Here is a 17,062-nt window from a genome sequence, read left to right as displayed (position 1 = left end):
TGCCACAACTTCTGTTCTGTCTTCCCTTCTTTTCCTTTACATTTTTCTCCTGTCACCTTCTCCCTTACTTCCCAGTCTACCACATCTCCCAGTTTTCCAGTTTCCCTCTACCATCACATGGAAGGGGGTCTGCTTCTTCACATCCCCCCAGGCTGCCTGTATCCAGTGCACCCTCTTTGGCCAACTGCAGGCCATGGTGATTTGCCTCTGAGCTGTTTTCACGCAACTAAAGCAACATTTTTACCACCACTGAACAGTATAGTAGGAACCTGTTTTAACTACTGCTGTAAACTATATTACTCTGTTCTCAATATTGTCTGCAAAAGATGAAGTATGGACTTTATGGCAGGTACACAGTTACCTATTTTCTTCAGTGATTTCTTTCTTGAATGAAACATGCTAAAAGAAAACTATCCATATATACAATTCTGAAATGATTACTTGATGTCAAATAGCTCATCTAAGCTATTTCCCACACAGAAAGCTAAGAATCCAAAAACATTTGAAAGAGGGTAGTGGTGAAAAAAGAAAAAATAAAGTTACTCAGCTTAGAACAGAGGCTATAGCAATAACTACAAACAGCAGTTTAAACTGCATAGGAGGGAATAGATCTTGGCAGCCAGATCTAGCTCTGAAACAGTAATATGGTATAGCTGTGACAGCAAAGCTTTGCACCAGAGCTAACACCAGCTTCACCAAAACCTTCAGTCATACAAACCTGAACCATAAGACTAAACTTTTTGACTAACCTGTTTCTATAAGGACTGACAAGTGAGCAAAGTAATCCCCTTTCATTTCCCCTAGCATTTCACCACTACTAGAATACAACTAACATCTTACCTGTATCTTTTGTACTCACTAGGAGGTTCACTAAGATTAAATGGAATATTTATTCAAATATTTTTGATATGCTAGAGGAAATGCATGTGGCTGTATCTCTGCTGTAACAAGAGACTCTATATGTGCAATGGATATCTCTTAGAAGTATGAGAAATATTTTTTGTTAGAGCTTTCCCTGTTTCTAAAGTAATCTGTAACATAGAGAAAAGACTATGCTCTTAAAGTTTTCACTCATGACCAGGATCTTGCTTGTATACCGCCATATTCACGTGTTTTTCTTGTGTGTTTTTTTTTTTTTTTAATCACCATTTGTTACAAAATATATATAGTAACGGGAAGGAGACACAGTTCAAATTGTAATTATGAAAGGATCAGAATCTTGTCAACAGAATTTTCCCTTTTCCCTTTGTTATTTATTCATCACTACCTCACTTATCCTGAACTTCAGCTGACATTCAAAGGTAGTTCTTTATCTGGTGAATACTAAACTGTGCTTACTGAAGCGACTTTTTGTTGTTATTGTTGTTTGCCTCTTAACTATAATTAAAATTTCTAGTTGGATTTTACAGCTATGACTGTAGTCAGATGATATGCCAGAATAGAGTTAGAGAACCCTCCCAAAAGATTTAGAATAATGGCTTTGGCTTCTGGGTGAATTACACAGTGCCTTAGCTAACGCTAAGGACTAGCTTAAAAACATCCTGGAGGCAAACAGTGGGTACTACGTAATTATGTGACAAGCCACAGCCCCTGCAATGAATGAGTCTGATGGATGGGATATTCAGATATTTTTGTCCTTATCATTCATAACTTACTCAAACATGATGTCACTAGTGATCAATATTAAAGGACCTCGCAAAGGAAGTCATTACAAAACACAGTTACAGCATGTGTAACTTGGCAAGGAAGTACAGAATCTCATCTGCATTTTACCAAATTCATGCTTCCAGCTAAGATATCCAGGTACAGAGGACAAGATTACTTTTTTGCTCAAAGTTTATATCTAAAATATTAGGATCATCTGTTTACTGTTTTGTCAATTCACATAACTGACAATTCCATTGCTAAAACCACATTATTTAAGTAGGGCACAATAGGGCCCCTTTTGAGAAAGCAAATGAGGTTGTCAAAGAAAAAAATAATTCAAACTGGAGGGATTTTTCAGAGGCCCCAATCACTTTCACAAATATATACATTTTCTTTATGCCATTTTTGCTTATGTTACTTTTCAGTGTTATATAATTTGCACATCTGTCTTTAACAAACATGTTCTAGATGATGCAAAATGTTACTTTTACTGTCAGGATTTGCCTAGAAATGCTTTCACCTATGCCCAGATGCTTGGCTACTCAGGGAGCTTTTATCCTCTTGTTTGCCCAGTTAATAAATACTAATGTTGTGTAAGAAAATAGAAGGACTTTGGTAATTTTAGTCTTTGGCACATACTAGAGTAATAGGACAACAGCAGAGAAAGAAAAAAAGGAGCTTTAAAAAAAGATTTGATGATTGGGTTTTGATTTTTGACACAGATGGGGGCTGTACATTTGTGAAGAAGGGGGCTGTACATTTCAGATTTGTGAAAATGAGACAGTAAACATACCAAGTAAAGAAGATGTTTCAGATAATGTATAAACTATGAATATACTCATGTATGTGCATAAAGTATTTAAAAATGCATTGTCATTCACACACCACACACAGATCAGAAATGAAAGCTTTTTATCAACAAAACTGTATCAATGCTGACTCTCGTACTCCTTAAATTCTTTCAAAATGAATGAACAAACTTCTTTGTCAAAGTGCTACTATGTCAGTAATTCCTAACTTAGGGCAGAACTAATTTTCTACCTTTCTGTAATAGAGATACTAAACAGCATAAGGAGGTTTTGTTGCAGGAAAACAGTGACAGGTACATGATGGTTCCTCTTACACAGTCTAGAAACAGCAGCAGCAATATACGACATCATTAGCCAAACTAACCTGTGGTGTCATTCCATGGCAGATATACATGATTGGGATATTCTCTGTGTCTGGCCCTTGATCAAGGCACAAATCACTTTTCAAGGAATTCTGCAGCTAAAATAAACAAAAAAGAAAGAGATCAAGCAAGTCTTAGATCAGAAAAAGAAGTATGATTATATTCTTTTTTTTTCCCAATAAAATTGTATGTACTTGAAATATGCAGAAGTAAAAATACTTGTTGAAGTGAAGATATGTGAAGCACCTGGACTAAATTCTTCCTTGTAGATAATCTAACACTACTGATTTCAATAATGTTGCACAAGATTTCAGGGAGGGTAGGGGTCAAAAAGCCTTCAGAGAGCAATCATTTTTTTCTATAAATATATTTTTAAATATTTTTATAGAATAATCTATGCTTCTAAGGTACACCCTATATACAAAAGAGTTGTTTATTTATTTATATATATATATTTTTTTTTTTTTAAACAGTGTAAAGGTAGCTGAGGAGTATGGATGGAGTTTTAAACACAGGAGAAAGCCCTCTAATAAAACTGTTTTTCAGAATCACTCAGGAGATTCTTTTGATTTCTGGAAACAATTCAAAAAATCCTTTCTGCTGACACTTAGAGACTTCTAGCCCATTGGTATGCATTAGCTCTTCTTCACATTATTCAGGACTAACCCTTCTACAGCAATCCAGCCATGAAAGGACTGCAAAGCACTTGGCCTGGTTCTTCGCTGATCCCTATATGTTACCTATGCAATGCTGAGACAGAATTTTCTGTAAGTGAAGTGCTAAATTAATGAGCACAGATGGCTAAAAGGTCTTTGTAGAGTGTAATGCCAAAGATGTGGGTTGCATACCCATGGGCATGTACAAAGGTGTACAGTGGTATAAGATTGGTTCAGAGAACACAAGATGGCAAATGTAGTTTGCAACCACCAGAGACTGAGCAGTCCTGCCAGCTGCGTACAGGGACCTCCTTTGAGAAAAATAAATAGATATGCTTAGAAAGGAAATCCAAAAGTGCAGTGGTATGTAAGAACTGGACAAGACAGAGACTGAAGTCAGGCAGTGAATAAAATCAACATAAACTCATCTTCACAAGGTTTCCAAACCTTAACTCCAAACCTAACTAACTTTGGTAACAGACATGACAAATCTCAATATCAAAGAGAAAAATATGCGCTCAATATCAATGTGTGACTGAAAAAAGGGAAAGATCACACCCATTTTTTAAAAAGTGTAGAAAGGAAGACACTAGGAACTACCAACTGGTCACCCTCACATCTGTGCCTGGGAAGATCATAGAACAGATCCTCTTGGAAGCTACGCTAAGGCACTTGGAAGAATGCAAGGTGATTTGTGACAGCCAACATGGCTTCACCAAGGGCAAATCAAATCTTTAAGGTTCCTTCCAATCCAAACCAGTCTATGATTCTATGATAATATTGGCCTTATTCTTAGGTGCAAACTTAAAGAATTAAGTGAAATTTCCTCTCTCTAATCTTTATATCCATTAGCCTTAAGCATAACCACAACCATGACTCTAATCGTAATCAGATATTAGGCAACACTCTTTATCCAGATCAATGATAAATACAAGCCTTATTTATTCAAGCCTGGATCCGTAACCGGCTTTAGCTTTTTAAAACCTCTTCCACAAACTCAAACTCTACCACTTGTCCTAACCCTAATATTATAACCTTTCCCAAAATAATTCCCATGATAAAGGAAGCAAAACACCTCTGCCTTGGCCAACATCAGCATATGACTTATCTTAAAGGGCTGGCCCAGAAGTAAAACAGATTCAGAGACTTTAGGGTCCCAAGCTGTAAAAACAACCATGAACTTTAGCCCTAACAGCGGCAGTATCAGTGATCAGGCACTACAGAAAAAGAAACAAAATGCTAGACCCCTTTGAAAACAAAGATATAACAGGAGCTTTCCAGACTGAATTTCTCAAACTCTTTTCCCAAACAACAACTCTACAATTAAGATAAAATATTCCTAGAGAAATAAACACTACAGAAAACTGGGAATAAAAGACACTGGCCTTATGACTACAAGACTTGTTTCAAAATCTGAGGCCCACGTAGAAGCCACCACATACTAGCCTCTTGTACAAAGTCACAAGATTCTTAGAAACTATCCCTTTCCAAAATCTAATGGCTATGTGGCAACCCAAAATTAACTCGATAATGCAGTTTTAGACTAACGAGATATTAATTACTAATTATAACCCAAAATATAACCAGGTTGCCAGTCCCCCCACTGAAAACAAACAAACAAACAAATAAAAACCCCAAAGAAATAATTAGTACTGCCAATTGCTCCCTTTTAAACTTAACAGCCTTACAGTACACAGAGATATACTACTGAAATTTTGTATTTGCAAAATTATCTCAAACATGGAGCTAGAATCAGGGAACTAGCCCTACACAAAATACTTTTGGCCCCACTTATGTTGCTTTCTCCTAACTCTGAATGTACTGCAGAATTCATAAATCCTCAGATCTTTGATTCTCAGGCCAGTATTTTGCCAGTGCTACTGTATTATATTCTCTTCCTGACAGAGGGATCTGGAAGTTCTAGAATTGTCAGGACTGATAGTCATTTTCCTAATTATGTCACACCTGAAGTACCTAGGAAGAAGAAGAGCTCTAGAAACTTTTATTTCCCAAAACCTAGTCCCAACCTCTGAAATAACAAAGAGACAAATCTGCAGGTTTAAAGTAAACAAATCATTTTCTGTGGACACAGTGTGCTGATAACTTTTGAAAGTAACCCAAATAATTACTTCTGTGAGCTCTGGAATTGGTATCCAATGGATATCTCAAGAGAAATAGTTGAGAATAATGGAAATGCACATGCATCATCTTAAAAAAGAGAAAACAACCCACACCAAACCAAGTCACCCTACAATGTTTTTAAATGAAAGGCTACATTTAAACTATATATATATATCTTTCTGTGCATAATTTCATTCTATTATATTTGGCAAAAATAATTACTGCACGTGTAATCTAATACCATGCTGGGATATTGCAATACCTAACTTCAGTCCTTTTGAGCAACACAAGAGGAAAATGTCTCCATTTTAGCTTTTCGTTTCCAGATGTTCAAACGATGCCTATTCAGATGGCTTTTGTAATTTTTATTTTTTAAATTAATGATAATGCTAGTATTTCTACAAAAAGAAATTAAGACAGTTCATGAATAGAAGCACTTACAAGAATCAGCAAGCAGCTGACTTTCTTTGAAATATCACACCTTTCTCTATGTTAAGACTTGCAAGAGAACAGGAAAGCAGACATGAAGGAAGACTAGAGATCACAGGAACTCTTAGTGTAAAGATTGGGGCACTGTCTTTTTATTTCATACAAGCATTTCATAAAACAGCAACCTGTGTATTTCATAAAATACTCTCCCCTTTACCTGTACAGATACTTGGCCACAGCTGTCCACCACTCCTTTTGTGGTAGTACAAATAATGAAATCACTCCTCCTACCTTATTTAGCTGATGAGGCTACAAATGTTCTGCAGACAAATGACTGGATCATGTGTTTTATTATGCAGTACCTTAATGTGCATGTTCTGCTGACCAGTGAGTTCAGTATTTCTGTAATGAACTCTCCTGATTATTTTTGTTTTGCATATAGCCAGCAAAAGCTTTCAAAGGCTGATGAAAAGTCTTGGCAGAATATAAAATCATAGGGTGACTGTTCACTGTCTTTCATTTCGTTTTACATGATGCTGAGTTAATACTAAGACTACGCAACAAGTACCTTATCTAATCTGTACCTGTAAGCAGAATCATGCACCTATCAGCAGCTATATACTACCTTCTCCTCAGGCAACTCTGCACCACCATCTAATAATGATCATGGTACCGCTGAGTCAATGGAAGAGGCTCCTTGCATGCAGGTCTGATTTTGGCATTGTTCTGAGCTATTTTGGAAGTTAACCATCATGCCACACATTTAACAATGGCCTAAACCTTTGTTGGAAGTGTTTTCTTTTTGGATTGTATGAAAAGCCAGCACAATCATTTCAGTTGATCATCAAAGGGGTCATGGAACTTTGTGGGGCATATAATCACTTTAATTGCTGTAAAAGAACTTCTGCTCTAGGGAACATTCACAGTCTTCTCAGAGTCACACTGGCAAACTGCAGAACTCATGCTTCTTTTTGGGCAGAAATGTCTCAAACAAAATCTTTCACTTGTATGAAATGTAACTACAACTCTTAGTGGTTACATTTCCTAACTGGGATGTGCATGCAAAAAACAAAAACAAAAAAACTAACAAATTGAATTCACAGAAATAAATTTTTGTGAATATAATACTGGATAGAGAATGAGAAAAGGACATCCTCACTCCACTAGCTTATTATGTGCCCATATTAACTTACTACGTTCATCTTCCATGTCGTGCACACCTATCCTCTCTGTTTAGATTGCCGGTTTTCTAGGGGCAAGAATTGTCTCTGCTTTAATTAGCACAGTGCAACTCGAGCATGATTTCAACACAGACAAGGGTACTAGTGTCACACAAGTAATGACAATGATAATCCCAAGATAGAAACATTTGAGGCTCTGGCTACAATATTAAGTAGCCTGCAGTTGAGATATTGAGCCTATTTTGTTAATTCACCTGCTGATTGCAATCCTTCCAACTGACATCTCCAATATGCCTAAAAAATCATGCTTTCAATATCAAATGGAATGCAAGCCATGGAACAAAATGAAAAAAAAATCTGGGATGAAGACAGTATACAGAGTATCTCAGCATGAACTACAGCAGAGCAGCAATCTCTGTCAACTAACCAGTCTATCGAATAATTTAGGGATTTCAAGTTTATCTCACTATTTTACTTGAAGCCAGGCATTGTATTCATGAATTACTTCCATGATTACTCCCTTTTTCCCCAACACCTTTTTAAAACAGGAAATGTAAACAAGATCCTTACCACCCCATAGGCAACAGTATCTGAATACATTCTCATTTCTGGATACACACTGACAAGATACCACCTAAAGGTCTTGCACTGGAGCTTCTTCCTCAGGGCCTTCCTCTCAGAAATATCACCAATATCAATTCCAGAGTCCTGCACATAAAGAACAGAAAAAGTAGGAAACACATCAGTGATACACTTTCTTCTGTATAAATTGATCACCCAGAGTCTCTCCTCATTGCAAAGATGACCACGACCTATGATAATCTCCACCTGCTGGCCACAGAGTGTTTGTGTTACACACACATTCTGCAAGTGCCCTTACCAAATATAATATAGGTCACCATGGTGGAGTCTCTTTCAAAGTCTGCTCTGGTCAATGGAAACACTCTTACTGAATTCAGTGCGGTTTAGATCTAGCTTCCAATGAATATAACTGTTGTTCTCTAATATCCTGGCACTTTCCAAATCCAAAAGCAATTGGCAGCAGGTAGCAAGTTGCCCTGGAAACAACTTTATTGCTGGCATCCCACTGTGGCCTAATCATTAGTATATTACACTTTCTGGCCATTTCTGAAGTCTGGGTTTATTGCTTCACTGGAAAGAGCAGAAGCCCTGGTCACCTTTCTGAAATATCACTTATTAAATTTCTATGGTAATGTAAAAAGAGAAGTTGATATTTTTGTTAGAAGCAATGGTGGAATGTTCTCTCCCCCAATTTTTATTTTCCTTTACATTTCTGGCTAACCTAATTTCATGTGACATACTTCTTTGTAGATCATAAAACGTGAGTTTCATAAAGTCCCTGTATATAAAAATCAATACTTTATCACATTAAAATCATGCAACAGAAATTTTTAGAGAGGGATCTAAGTGCAAATCCATGGCTGATGTTTGACAGGAAGTAAAGTGAGACATTTTGCTCTACGTTGTTCTCCACCACTTCTGCCTCGGAACAAAATGCAGGATAAATAAACTTTCTTTTAAACAGCAGACTTTGCTGGGCCAAAAATACCCCAAAGATTTTGTTAGCCACAAGATATTTATTAAAAAAAACACCCTCCCCTCTAAATCGGTCCATTGCATCCCTGCTCCTTTCTCATGCAACTTTGCATGCAGCCATGTTTGTTTCTTCACATTTTATTGTATGAGGTAAAAAAGGGCATCTGGGGCCTCAGTAATCACATACTTCCATGCAGCTGGAAATGGAAAACAGCTTACAAAAGGCACACTGGCTTTAATACCAGGAACAATTGAGTGTGTTCCTTCAAAGTGGAGAATGTAATGGGAGGGGGGGAAAAAAAAAAAAAGAAAAAAAACCATAGGGGAGGACACATGCAGAGCATAGCTCTTGTTTCTGACACTTGAAAAATCTTTCCTTGGGGTTTTAAGTGCTTTTCCAAATCTATTTATCTAAGTAGTTATGATGCAGAAATCACCATGGTATCTGAGATCCCCATTAGAAGCCTTCAGTACTTCAGAGCCACACACAGAGATCCCAAGAGGGCAGTCATTTCACACTGCCAAATGAGTCAAACTCCCTTTATTATTATTAGCTCTCAAAGACAAAAACCTTTGGAAACATTGGATTGTGGGGCTTTTCACAGATTTGGGAACTCTTCCATGGAAAAAACAGGCCCTGTGGTTAACATCTTGGAATAACATCTTTTATGGAAAGTCCCGACTCTTCTAACTACATTTCAATGACCCACTCAGTCCATTACCAGTGCACTATTTCATCTGCTTCCGGGTAGAGAATTACTCCTATAGTTATCCACTTGTAAAACTGTACTTAGTCATGCTATCCATCTGTCCTCTGCACGTCTCTCATGATCATGTCTTGACATCTTTTTGCCTCAGCTTAAGCTACGTTTGTTTTGAAGATTTTCTCTCTTCTGCATTTCACCTTTAGTTTAATCTTGAGATAAGCAAAGATGAAACAAAAATATTGCTACCCAGTCCAATATCTGAATTTGACCTAGTCCATCCCCATCCAGCCTTTTGCAGAGTGTATCTTTGCACCCTGCCTAATGGAAGTCTGTATTAAAAGTGTCCCACAGGATGTAAGTTACTTTTTACATAACTTTACGCTGAATACTCCTTTCTCATTATGTTTTTATACCAGCCAGAGACTGCATTGCTCCTAACCCTTTGATGTATAAAAGCAGTCTCACACTAATGATGTAGATTTTCTTTATATACTGACTGATTCAATTAGAGTGCTTGGAAGTGTAGTTTTGTGCTATTTTCCTCTTCCCTGTAAAAGGTCAGAAGCCTTTCTTAAGCACATGCCCGATTCCTACTGCTCTAGAATCTGTTCGGTACTAGCAAAATTTAGCATGGGAAAGGAAAAGAAAGTCCCAAAGCTCCTAAGAGCTTATGACCTGATTCTTGGCACCAGGACTCGCACAGTGAACATAAAGATGATTAAAACAGCTTTGAATTATACAACTGACTTGGGGTACTTGAGCACACATCAGACTGTCAGAACAAAACAAAGTCCCAGTGCTTGTTTAATTCCTTCCCAATTTTCCATATGGCAAAAAATGGAAGCTGGATGAACAGCACTTGAATGGGCTCACCTCTAAGTTGCAGACCCCATCTGACAGGAAAAACCTCTGATGGTCATAAAGGTCCCATATTGTCTCCAAACATCCTGTAGCAATTACTAGGTAATGAGTATACTCAGGCTTTAAAGGCCTATTTCAGTTGTGAAAAATAAGCCATTTCCCAGTGTATTTTAAATAAATATGTAGCTATGTATGTGCTTATTTAGTTTTCGACAGCGGTAAGAAATAAAAATGAAGGTTGTTTATGCTTGGTTCTGTAGATACACGTATTAATAGATTCTTCCCTACAACAAAGACAACTCCTTACATTGCAGAAGAGGCTAGCACTATTAAAAACTGATTTAGCACTTGCCGTCTCCAGCTTTTAAGTCTGTACTGCTGTTTGACAGCAATAGCCTTTGTGAAAATGAAAAGAGAATATAATCTGCATTACAATCTATTTAAGCAGTTTAGTGCAATGATTAGTGCAATTGTGGTTGAAAAATAATGGACATGGAAGAAAAAAATAAGAATACTTTTTTTTCCTCTTTGAAACTATAAATGAAATCAGTTTTGTCAGTACAAGATCTAGCATGCAAACATCTTGACAGACTTGGTGACCTGAAGAAATCAGTTCAATCCACAAACTACATTTATATTTCATTTGTTTAACAAATTAGTTCTAAAATTTAGTATAAAAGGCTTATTTCCTGATACATTGGCACAGTCAGGACACCTCCATTTAATAAATAATAACAACAACTGATACAACCACTTTTGTATTGATAGATGCTAACACTCCTTGCCCTTTAGTAGCTTCCCTTCAAAATCTGGTAGAATTTTAACTGTGTGATTGTAAGTGACACAAATTCAAAATAACGTGTAATATGGATTTGATGCTTCTTTTTTTTCACATTTCTACAACTACTAGTTTAAATTTAGTCTCCATGCAAAGTTGTCAGTGAGGTTGACAAGAAATTCATTTTTAAGGAACCTGCAGACAAAGGAATTACTTCTAGAATGATATAGCTACATATGTATTTATGAATGCATGTATATATGTAAGCATATATGCAGAGACGTATTTTATGTCTATACCTGAGACACATATTTATACATGTATACAAATAATAACAAAAAAATTCCTAGCAGAAAATCAAAATTCAGAGTAGGAACCAAATCCCAAAGGCTGTAAAGCCAAAGCTTGCAAACACAAGCTTTTGTTACTTACCTCCTGGGGTATGTTCCATGCCATATAGACATGGCTCTTAAATTCATCCATCCAGACTTCAGCCACTCTTAGTGCGTTTCTCCGGACATGAGCAGTTAGATCTTCTGTGTACGGTTTATGTGCTCTTTCAATGTGGGCAATCCTTGAGCAAGGTAGAACTTCAACACTCCCTCCACACTGCCACACCTAGGAAGAGAAAAAGACAGCCTGCTAGTGACAGCTCCCTACACCACTGCCAGTGGTGTTTTTAGACAGTTGTGGGAGGAGAAGATTATTACCTTCCCTTACCATGAATTATTACCACTACCTACCTTACTACAAAATTCGTATATTACCATTAGCCACCCATCACAATTTTCTGGGATGAATTTAGCTATCCTCAAGATTATTAATAAAATTATTTATAAGGCATCCAAATACAATAGCATCTGGGTTCAAGTTTTAAAGCCTTGCAGTTATTTCTCTTAGATTGCACAGTCCCTCTCAACACATACATGCAATGTTCAGAATCTGGGGCTAGCCAGCCTTACATTACAGAGAAACTAAACCAATGGAATTTTTAAGATCATATATATGCATCTTATGCTTTCCTGTAAACATAGCTCAGAAAGGATCAAGTTTATTTCTTTTGAGGAGTGCAAAAGATTAGGAAGATTATCTAGTGAAAATGTTCTATGAACAATTTGAACACGTTATCCTTATAAATGATAATACACTTCTAATGTAGGTTAGTGTACCCGCTCAAGTGTGTTTCAGATTTGACCAGTATCACCGTTGAGCTAATGCCCATAACATTTATCATGAGTATTATATTCATTTCTGATTTCCTTCCCTGCTTTCACTTCAAGAGAAAACAACATCCGAAGCCTTAACAGTCAGTGATGTAGCTGAAATATTTTACATGCAAGTTCTTTTCCTGTGCATCTCGTATTATGTGAATTTCCTAAAAAGATCAAGGCAGCAGATTCTTAATGGTTTAGTGGATGCTGTTCACATGAAAACCTGTATGTACTGAAACTGTTTGATCCTACCGAACAAGTCCCTCAGTGTCCCAGAGATAGGCATACTGCACTGAAAAGTAAGCATGAAGGAGTTTGCCTTATGATATTTATCTTATGAGAATGAAGGAGTTTGTCTTATGATACTGCTAGCAGAGATTCCTGAGGTTTGGTGTCATACACCAAAATAGCCAAAAATGAAAGTGAGGTGCTCCTTTCCCTGTCCAGCTCATCCAAGAGTGTATAATCTGGTGTCCCTCCCAGTGCTCAGGGATGTGGGTTGGCAGAAGTTCATGATCTGGAGCTGGTCTCAGACCCCTCAGGTGTGTCTGCCCTATAGGCATATGCTCCACTAAGGAGGCACTTTGTTCAGTCATTCATTTTATATATTTAGACATCTGGCTTGAATACAGCATTTAGACATTTGGCAGCTCCTGAGACCAGAAAATGTGGCATGGATTCAGAATGTTTACAAAGCCTTTTCTGAACCGGTGCCTAATTGCATATGCTGGGAGAAGAGACAGAGCCTTGATTTTCAAAGCTCTCTGGAAGATCAGCTATCTCATGGACCTACGGTACAGTCAAGAAGGCAGCTGAAAAGACTTCAGCATGTCTTGTGTCCCTAACTTGGAAAACTACAAGAATACATAAATTTGATCACTACCAACATCAAAGTGAAACTGAGATGTTCATAAATACTTAAAAAGAAATAGGCCATTCATTGATCTGGCACAGGAATAAGTAATAATCTTGAAACAGCACTTGTGTTCTTTTTAATTTTCATATAAAGTGGGCAATCCAGCTTAGCAAGCTAACAAAAATACTAGTTTCTCAATGGTTTAATTCTAAATGGTTCAGCTATATTTCCTAATAAAGTTTAAATGTGAAGTATCATCAGTCTTCGCTCACTTAATGCCTGCTTGCAATCCAAGCTATTTCTCAGTACGGCATTGACATCCAACTATAAATTTTCAGAGTTACTCACTGTACACTGTTTAAATTAGTTTAATAAAAGACAAGGAAGATGTAGAGATGGTCATAACTTAGCCTATGTCAACACAATTCACATACTACATGCCCTGCCTACTCACTCTGCCTAGCCTTTGCTCATTTTAAATAGGGATGGCCTCTCTCCAAATACAACATGCTAACACCAAATCTTTTGTGTGATTTTCAGTTAGGTCTGAATGCCATCTTGACAACAAGCTCAGCCAGAAGTTCACTGTCTGTAAGAAGCTGTATTTCCACATATCTGATTTTTTTTTCCAGAATCTGAAAATTCAAAGAGTGCATTCATCTGTAATTTTAGTACAGATTCACTAATCAGTAAAATCTAATTTGACTTTATAATGAAGTCATATGTGCTTTCATAAAACACCCCGAGCTGACCAAGTCTTCCATACAGTTTGTAAATAAGAACTACCTAATACCTGAATAAACTCTAATAAATCAAATCTGGAGGCCACCCCCTTGTATCAGACACTGTCAATCTTTGTTCTATTTCCAAAGACTAATTAATTACTCTGCAAGAACTATGGATTAACTTAAAAATTTAGTGCTAAGAAGGAGCTATCAATACAGATGCTGACAGAACACACGGGTTGTATTGAACAGCTTCAGAAGAAAATCCTATTATTTCTGAGCAAAAAACTCTTGCAATCCATGAAAATGTGATTCACATACACCAAAACTGGACTAGCAGTATATCATAAAATCATAGAATGGCTTGGGTTTAAAGGACTTTAAAGATCATCTGATTCCAACCCCCCTGCCAAGGGCAGAGACACCTCCCATCAGACCACGTTACCCAAAGCCCCATCCAACCTGGCCTTGAACACCTCCAGGGATGGGGCATCCACCGCTTCTCTAGGCAACCTGTTCCAGGGCCTCACTGTCTCTGAGTGAAGAATTTCCTCCTAACATCTGATCTAAATCTCCCCACTTCTAGTTTAAAACCATTCCCCTTTGTCTTATCACTATCTGCCTGTGTAAGAGCTAATAGTTTCTATATATCATGATGAGAAAAAGTCCTTTAATTAATTACTTTTTATAGAGAAATACAGGAGAAACAAATGTGATCTGATGCTATGCAAATCATAAATTATGCTACTGTATACAGAGCTTGCAGTTACAGCACTAAACAAGAAGTGCTACCCCAGATGTAGGCTACAAAGCCTTGCACAGTATTTGCAGAGTGAAAGGAGTTACAATACTTAGTGAGGGCAGAAAGGACAATCCTGACTTGCTCTGATGGTCAAGGACAAGCCATAGTACCCTGCTCTCCCACAAGCATTTTGAGCCCACGGGATTACAGTATGATGAGAAAACTCTTTTCTCCAAATGCTTCATTGCACTTAGCGAGAAACCAGTTGCAAAGAAATGTATGGAGACATCAAAGTTGGATTTTCAAATGGCATGAAACTCTCCTGGAATCTCGATGGACTCTGGAATCCCAACTTGAACACACAACGAAAACTTCCAGGCAAGGAACAAAGGGTTTTGCTAGCCCTACTACACTAAATACTAAACACTACACTGAGCAGGATATATGAATATTAAACACTGTAACATGAATAACTGACTGCTACAGAAAGCATTAGCTTTTCTTGATTCTTCCCTGCTTATATGTGAAATAAGGGAATTTTGCAGCTAGGCTGAAGAACACCTATTCATTCTTTCTTTCCTTGGACCAACTGCACACTTCAGTCTGACCTCTCCTGTCCCACCCCTGCCACCTTTATTTGTGGAGATGGTTGGAGCCATCCAACACACTATGATTTTTAAAGATATCCAGATAAGGTATAAATCTCACATCAAAAGTGTATAGGATAGAATCATTAAATACTCTGAACCCTACGCCTTTTGGGGAAAGACAGTTTTTAATTAAAAAAAAATAATGTTAAGAAATATATTTTCTTAAAGACTCAGCTCAGAGCAAAGACTTTCACAATGGTCTGATTTTCATCTATTAAAACTCTTGCAGACAAGAGACTGTCAAGTTAGTTAAGAACAGGAACTGAGGGGTCAATTCCTCACACCTTCACACATTTCCCCTGTGAATTCCACAGCTAGTTTTTTGCTGTCATTAGTAATTTTTATTCAGGCTTCAAGTATACTGAATAATACCCTTCCCATTTCCCTGCACTGTTATTTTATGTGATGCCTATAAATAAAGTTTTAAAATTAGTAAAGTTTTTCCAAGTTAGCGCAAATGACTTTGGCAGGAAGTCTAAAGATAAAAGAGCTTTAACAAAATCTTTTGTTTTAAAATGGGCAATGATTTGAAGTTAAATATTATGCCTTTAAGTATACTGCCCCTTCAATCAGTAATACTTAATGACAAAACCACTCATAAAAATTGTAAGGAAGGAACTTGATGAATTTCCTAAACTATGGTTAAAAGGAAACATTGTGCCCTTTCCTATTGCTTGTGAAGATCTTTTACCTGTGGTAGCTAGAGGTGGAAACTGCTAGCAATAGTCCCAATTTCCTGCCAAATCCCTAAACATACATACATGTGCCAAAATAACATGTACTTTCATCATCATGATACAATAAATTGCAATTCACATTTCATTCCATAAAAGCACCGATTTCAAAACTACAACAGGGCTCAGATTTGCCTTGAGGCAAAGTCCTTACAAAGTTTCTTGTTTTGTTTTAACAGAGTGTGAGGGACTGCTTATATGTCAGAGTACTTAACATCACTGCTAGAGCCTCAGCAGTGCAGAAAGCTTGCTTTTCTTTGGAGGAATTTCTTAAAGTTCTGCTCCTGTTGGTTTACTTTGCAAAACAAAATAAAATAAAAATTCTGTTAGAAGAAGAACAAATGCCTTTCAAAGAGCACTCACAATCCACTTCAGTGTTTTTTCAACGCTCCCTTCCAAAAGAGTACCTTAGAAGTAGCTGTTTATTCTTGAATTTCCTGAGGAGGTTTGTATATTTGGAATATCCTCAAGAAGGGCTTAGAGAGCTTCTTCCTCTTGAAAAGGTTCCCTTATCACTATCAAAAGGTGATGAAATTCCAGACCAAAATGCAAGGTGTAAAGGGACAGTCGCAGTGCCAAGGCAACTAACATGAAACTGAAAAACTAAAATCAGCAGAGCCTGTGACCTAAACTAAGTACAGCAAGTAGCAGACAATAGGAACATTAAGTGAATACAGAGAATCTATTTGAAAAAGGGAGGTAGGAAACTACCTTCCTTTTAAGTCTTAGTTCTTGCAGCATACATGGATAATTTGTCCCAGCCCTAAAGCCCTAATTTACTAAATTAATTAAATTAAATTTAATTAAAGCCCTAAAGCCCTAATTTACTAAAGGTACATTACATGTGCAATATAACTGTGAACTTAGATCTGCGTGAATTTATGTGCAGCAAGGGTAAAGTAGCCCCACAGAGCAAACAAGAAACGCATTCTTCACACTGGAAGTAGTAAAGCGTAAGACACGTAAAGCACTGCAGAGAGAACCAAGTCATGGCCCAACACATCAGTTGCAACCTCCACACTGCTAAAGGAGTAAA

The 17,062-nt window shown here is 37.2% G+C and overlaps 1 protein-coding gene across 13 annotated transcripts in view; it reads right to left on the bottom strand.

The window, feature by feature from the left end:
• GALNT18 (polypeptide N-acetylgalactosaminyltransferase 18) overlaps positions 1 to 17,062 on the bottom strand; it is a 317,660-nt gene that overhangs the window by 45,234 nt on the left and 255,364 nt on the right. For all 13 annotated transcript variants that reach the window (XR_013951621.1, XM_080593302.1, XM_080593305.1 and 10 more), the window contains 3 exons: positions 11,541 to 11,726; positions 7,776 to 7,913; positions 2,821 to 2,916 (listed from right to left, as the gene is read on the bottom strand). Coding sequence is in view for 12 of the 13 variants with exons in the window: in XM_080593302.1 (XP_080449428.1) it covers positions 2,821 to 2,916; positions 7,776 to 7,913; positions 11,541 to 11,726 (420 nt within the window). In the remaining variant the exon portion in view is untranslated. The remainder of the gene's footprint in view (positions 1 to 2,820; positions 2,917 to 7,775; positions 7,914 to 11,540; positions 11,727 to 17,062) is intronic.

The sequence above is a fragment of the Anser brachyrhynchus genome (assembly GCF_964034855.1).
Source record: "Anser brachyrhynchus genome assembly, chromosome: 5".
NCBI classification, from domain to species: Eukaryota; Metazoa; Chordata; class Aves; order Anseriformes; family Anatidae; genus Anser; species Anser brachyrhynchus.
Note: the sequence above shows the minus strand (reverse complement) of the source record. Positions and strands in the feature narration are given on the sequence as shown.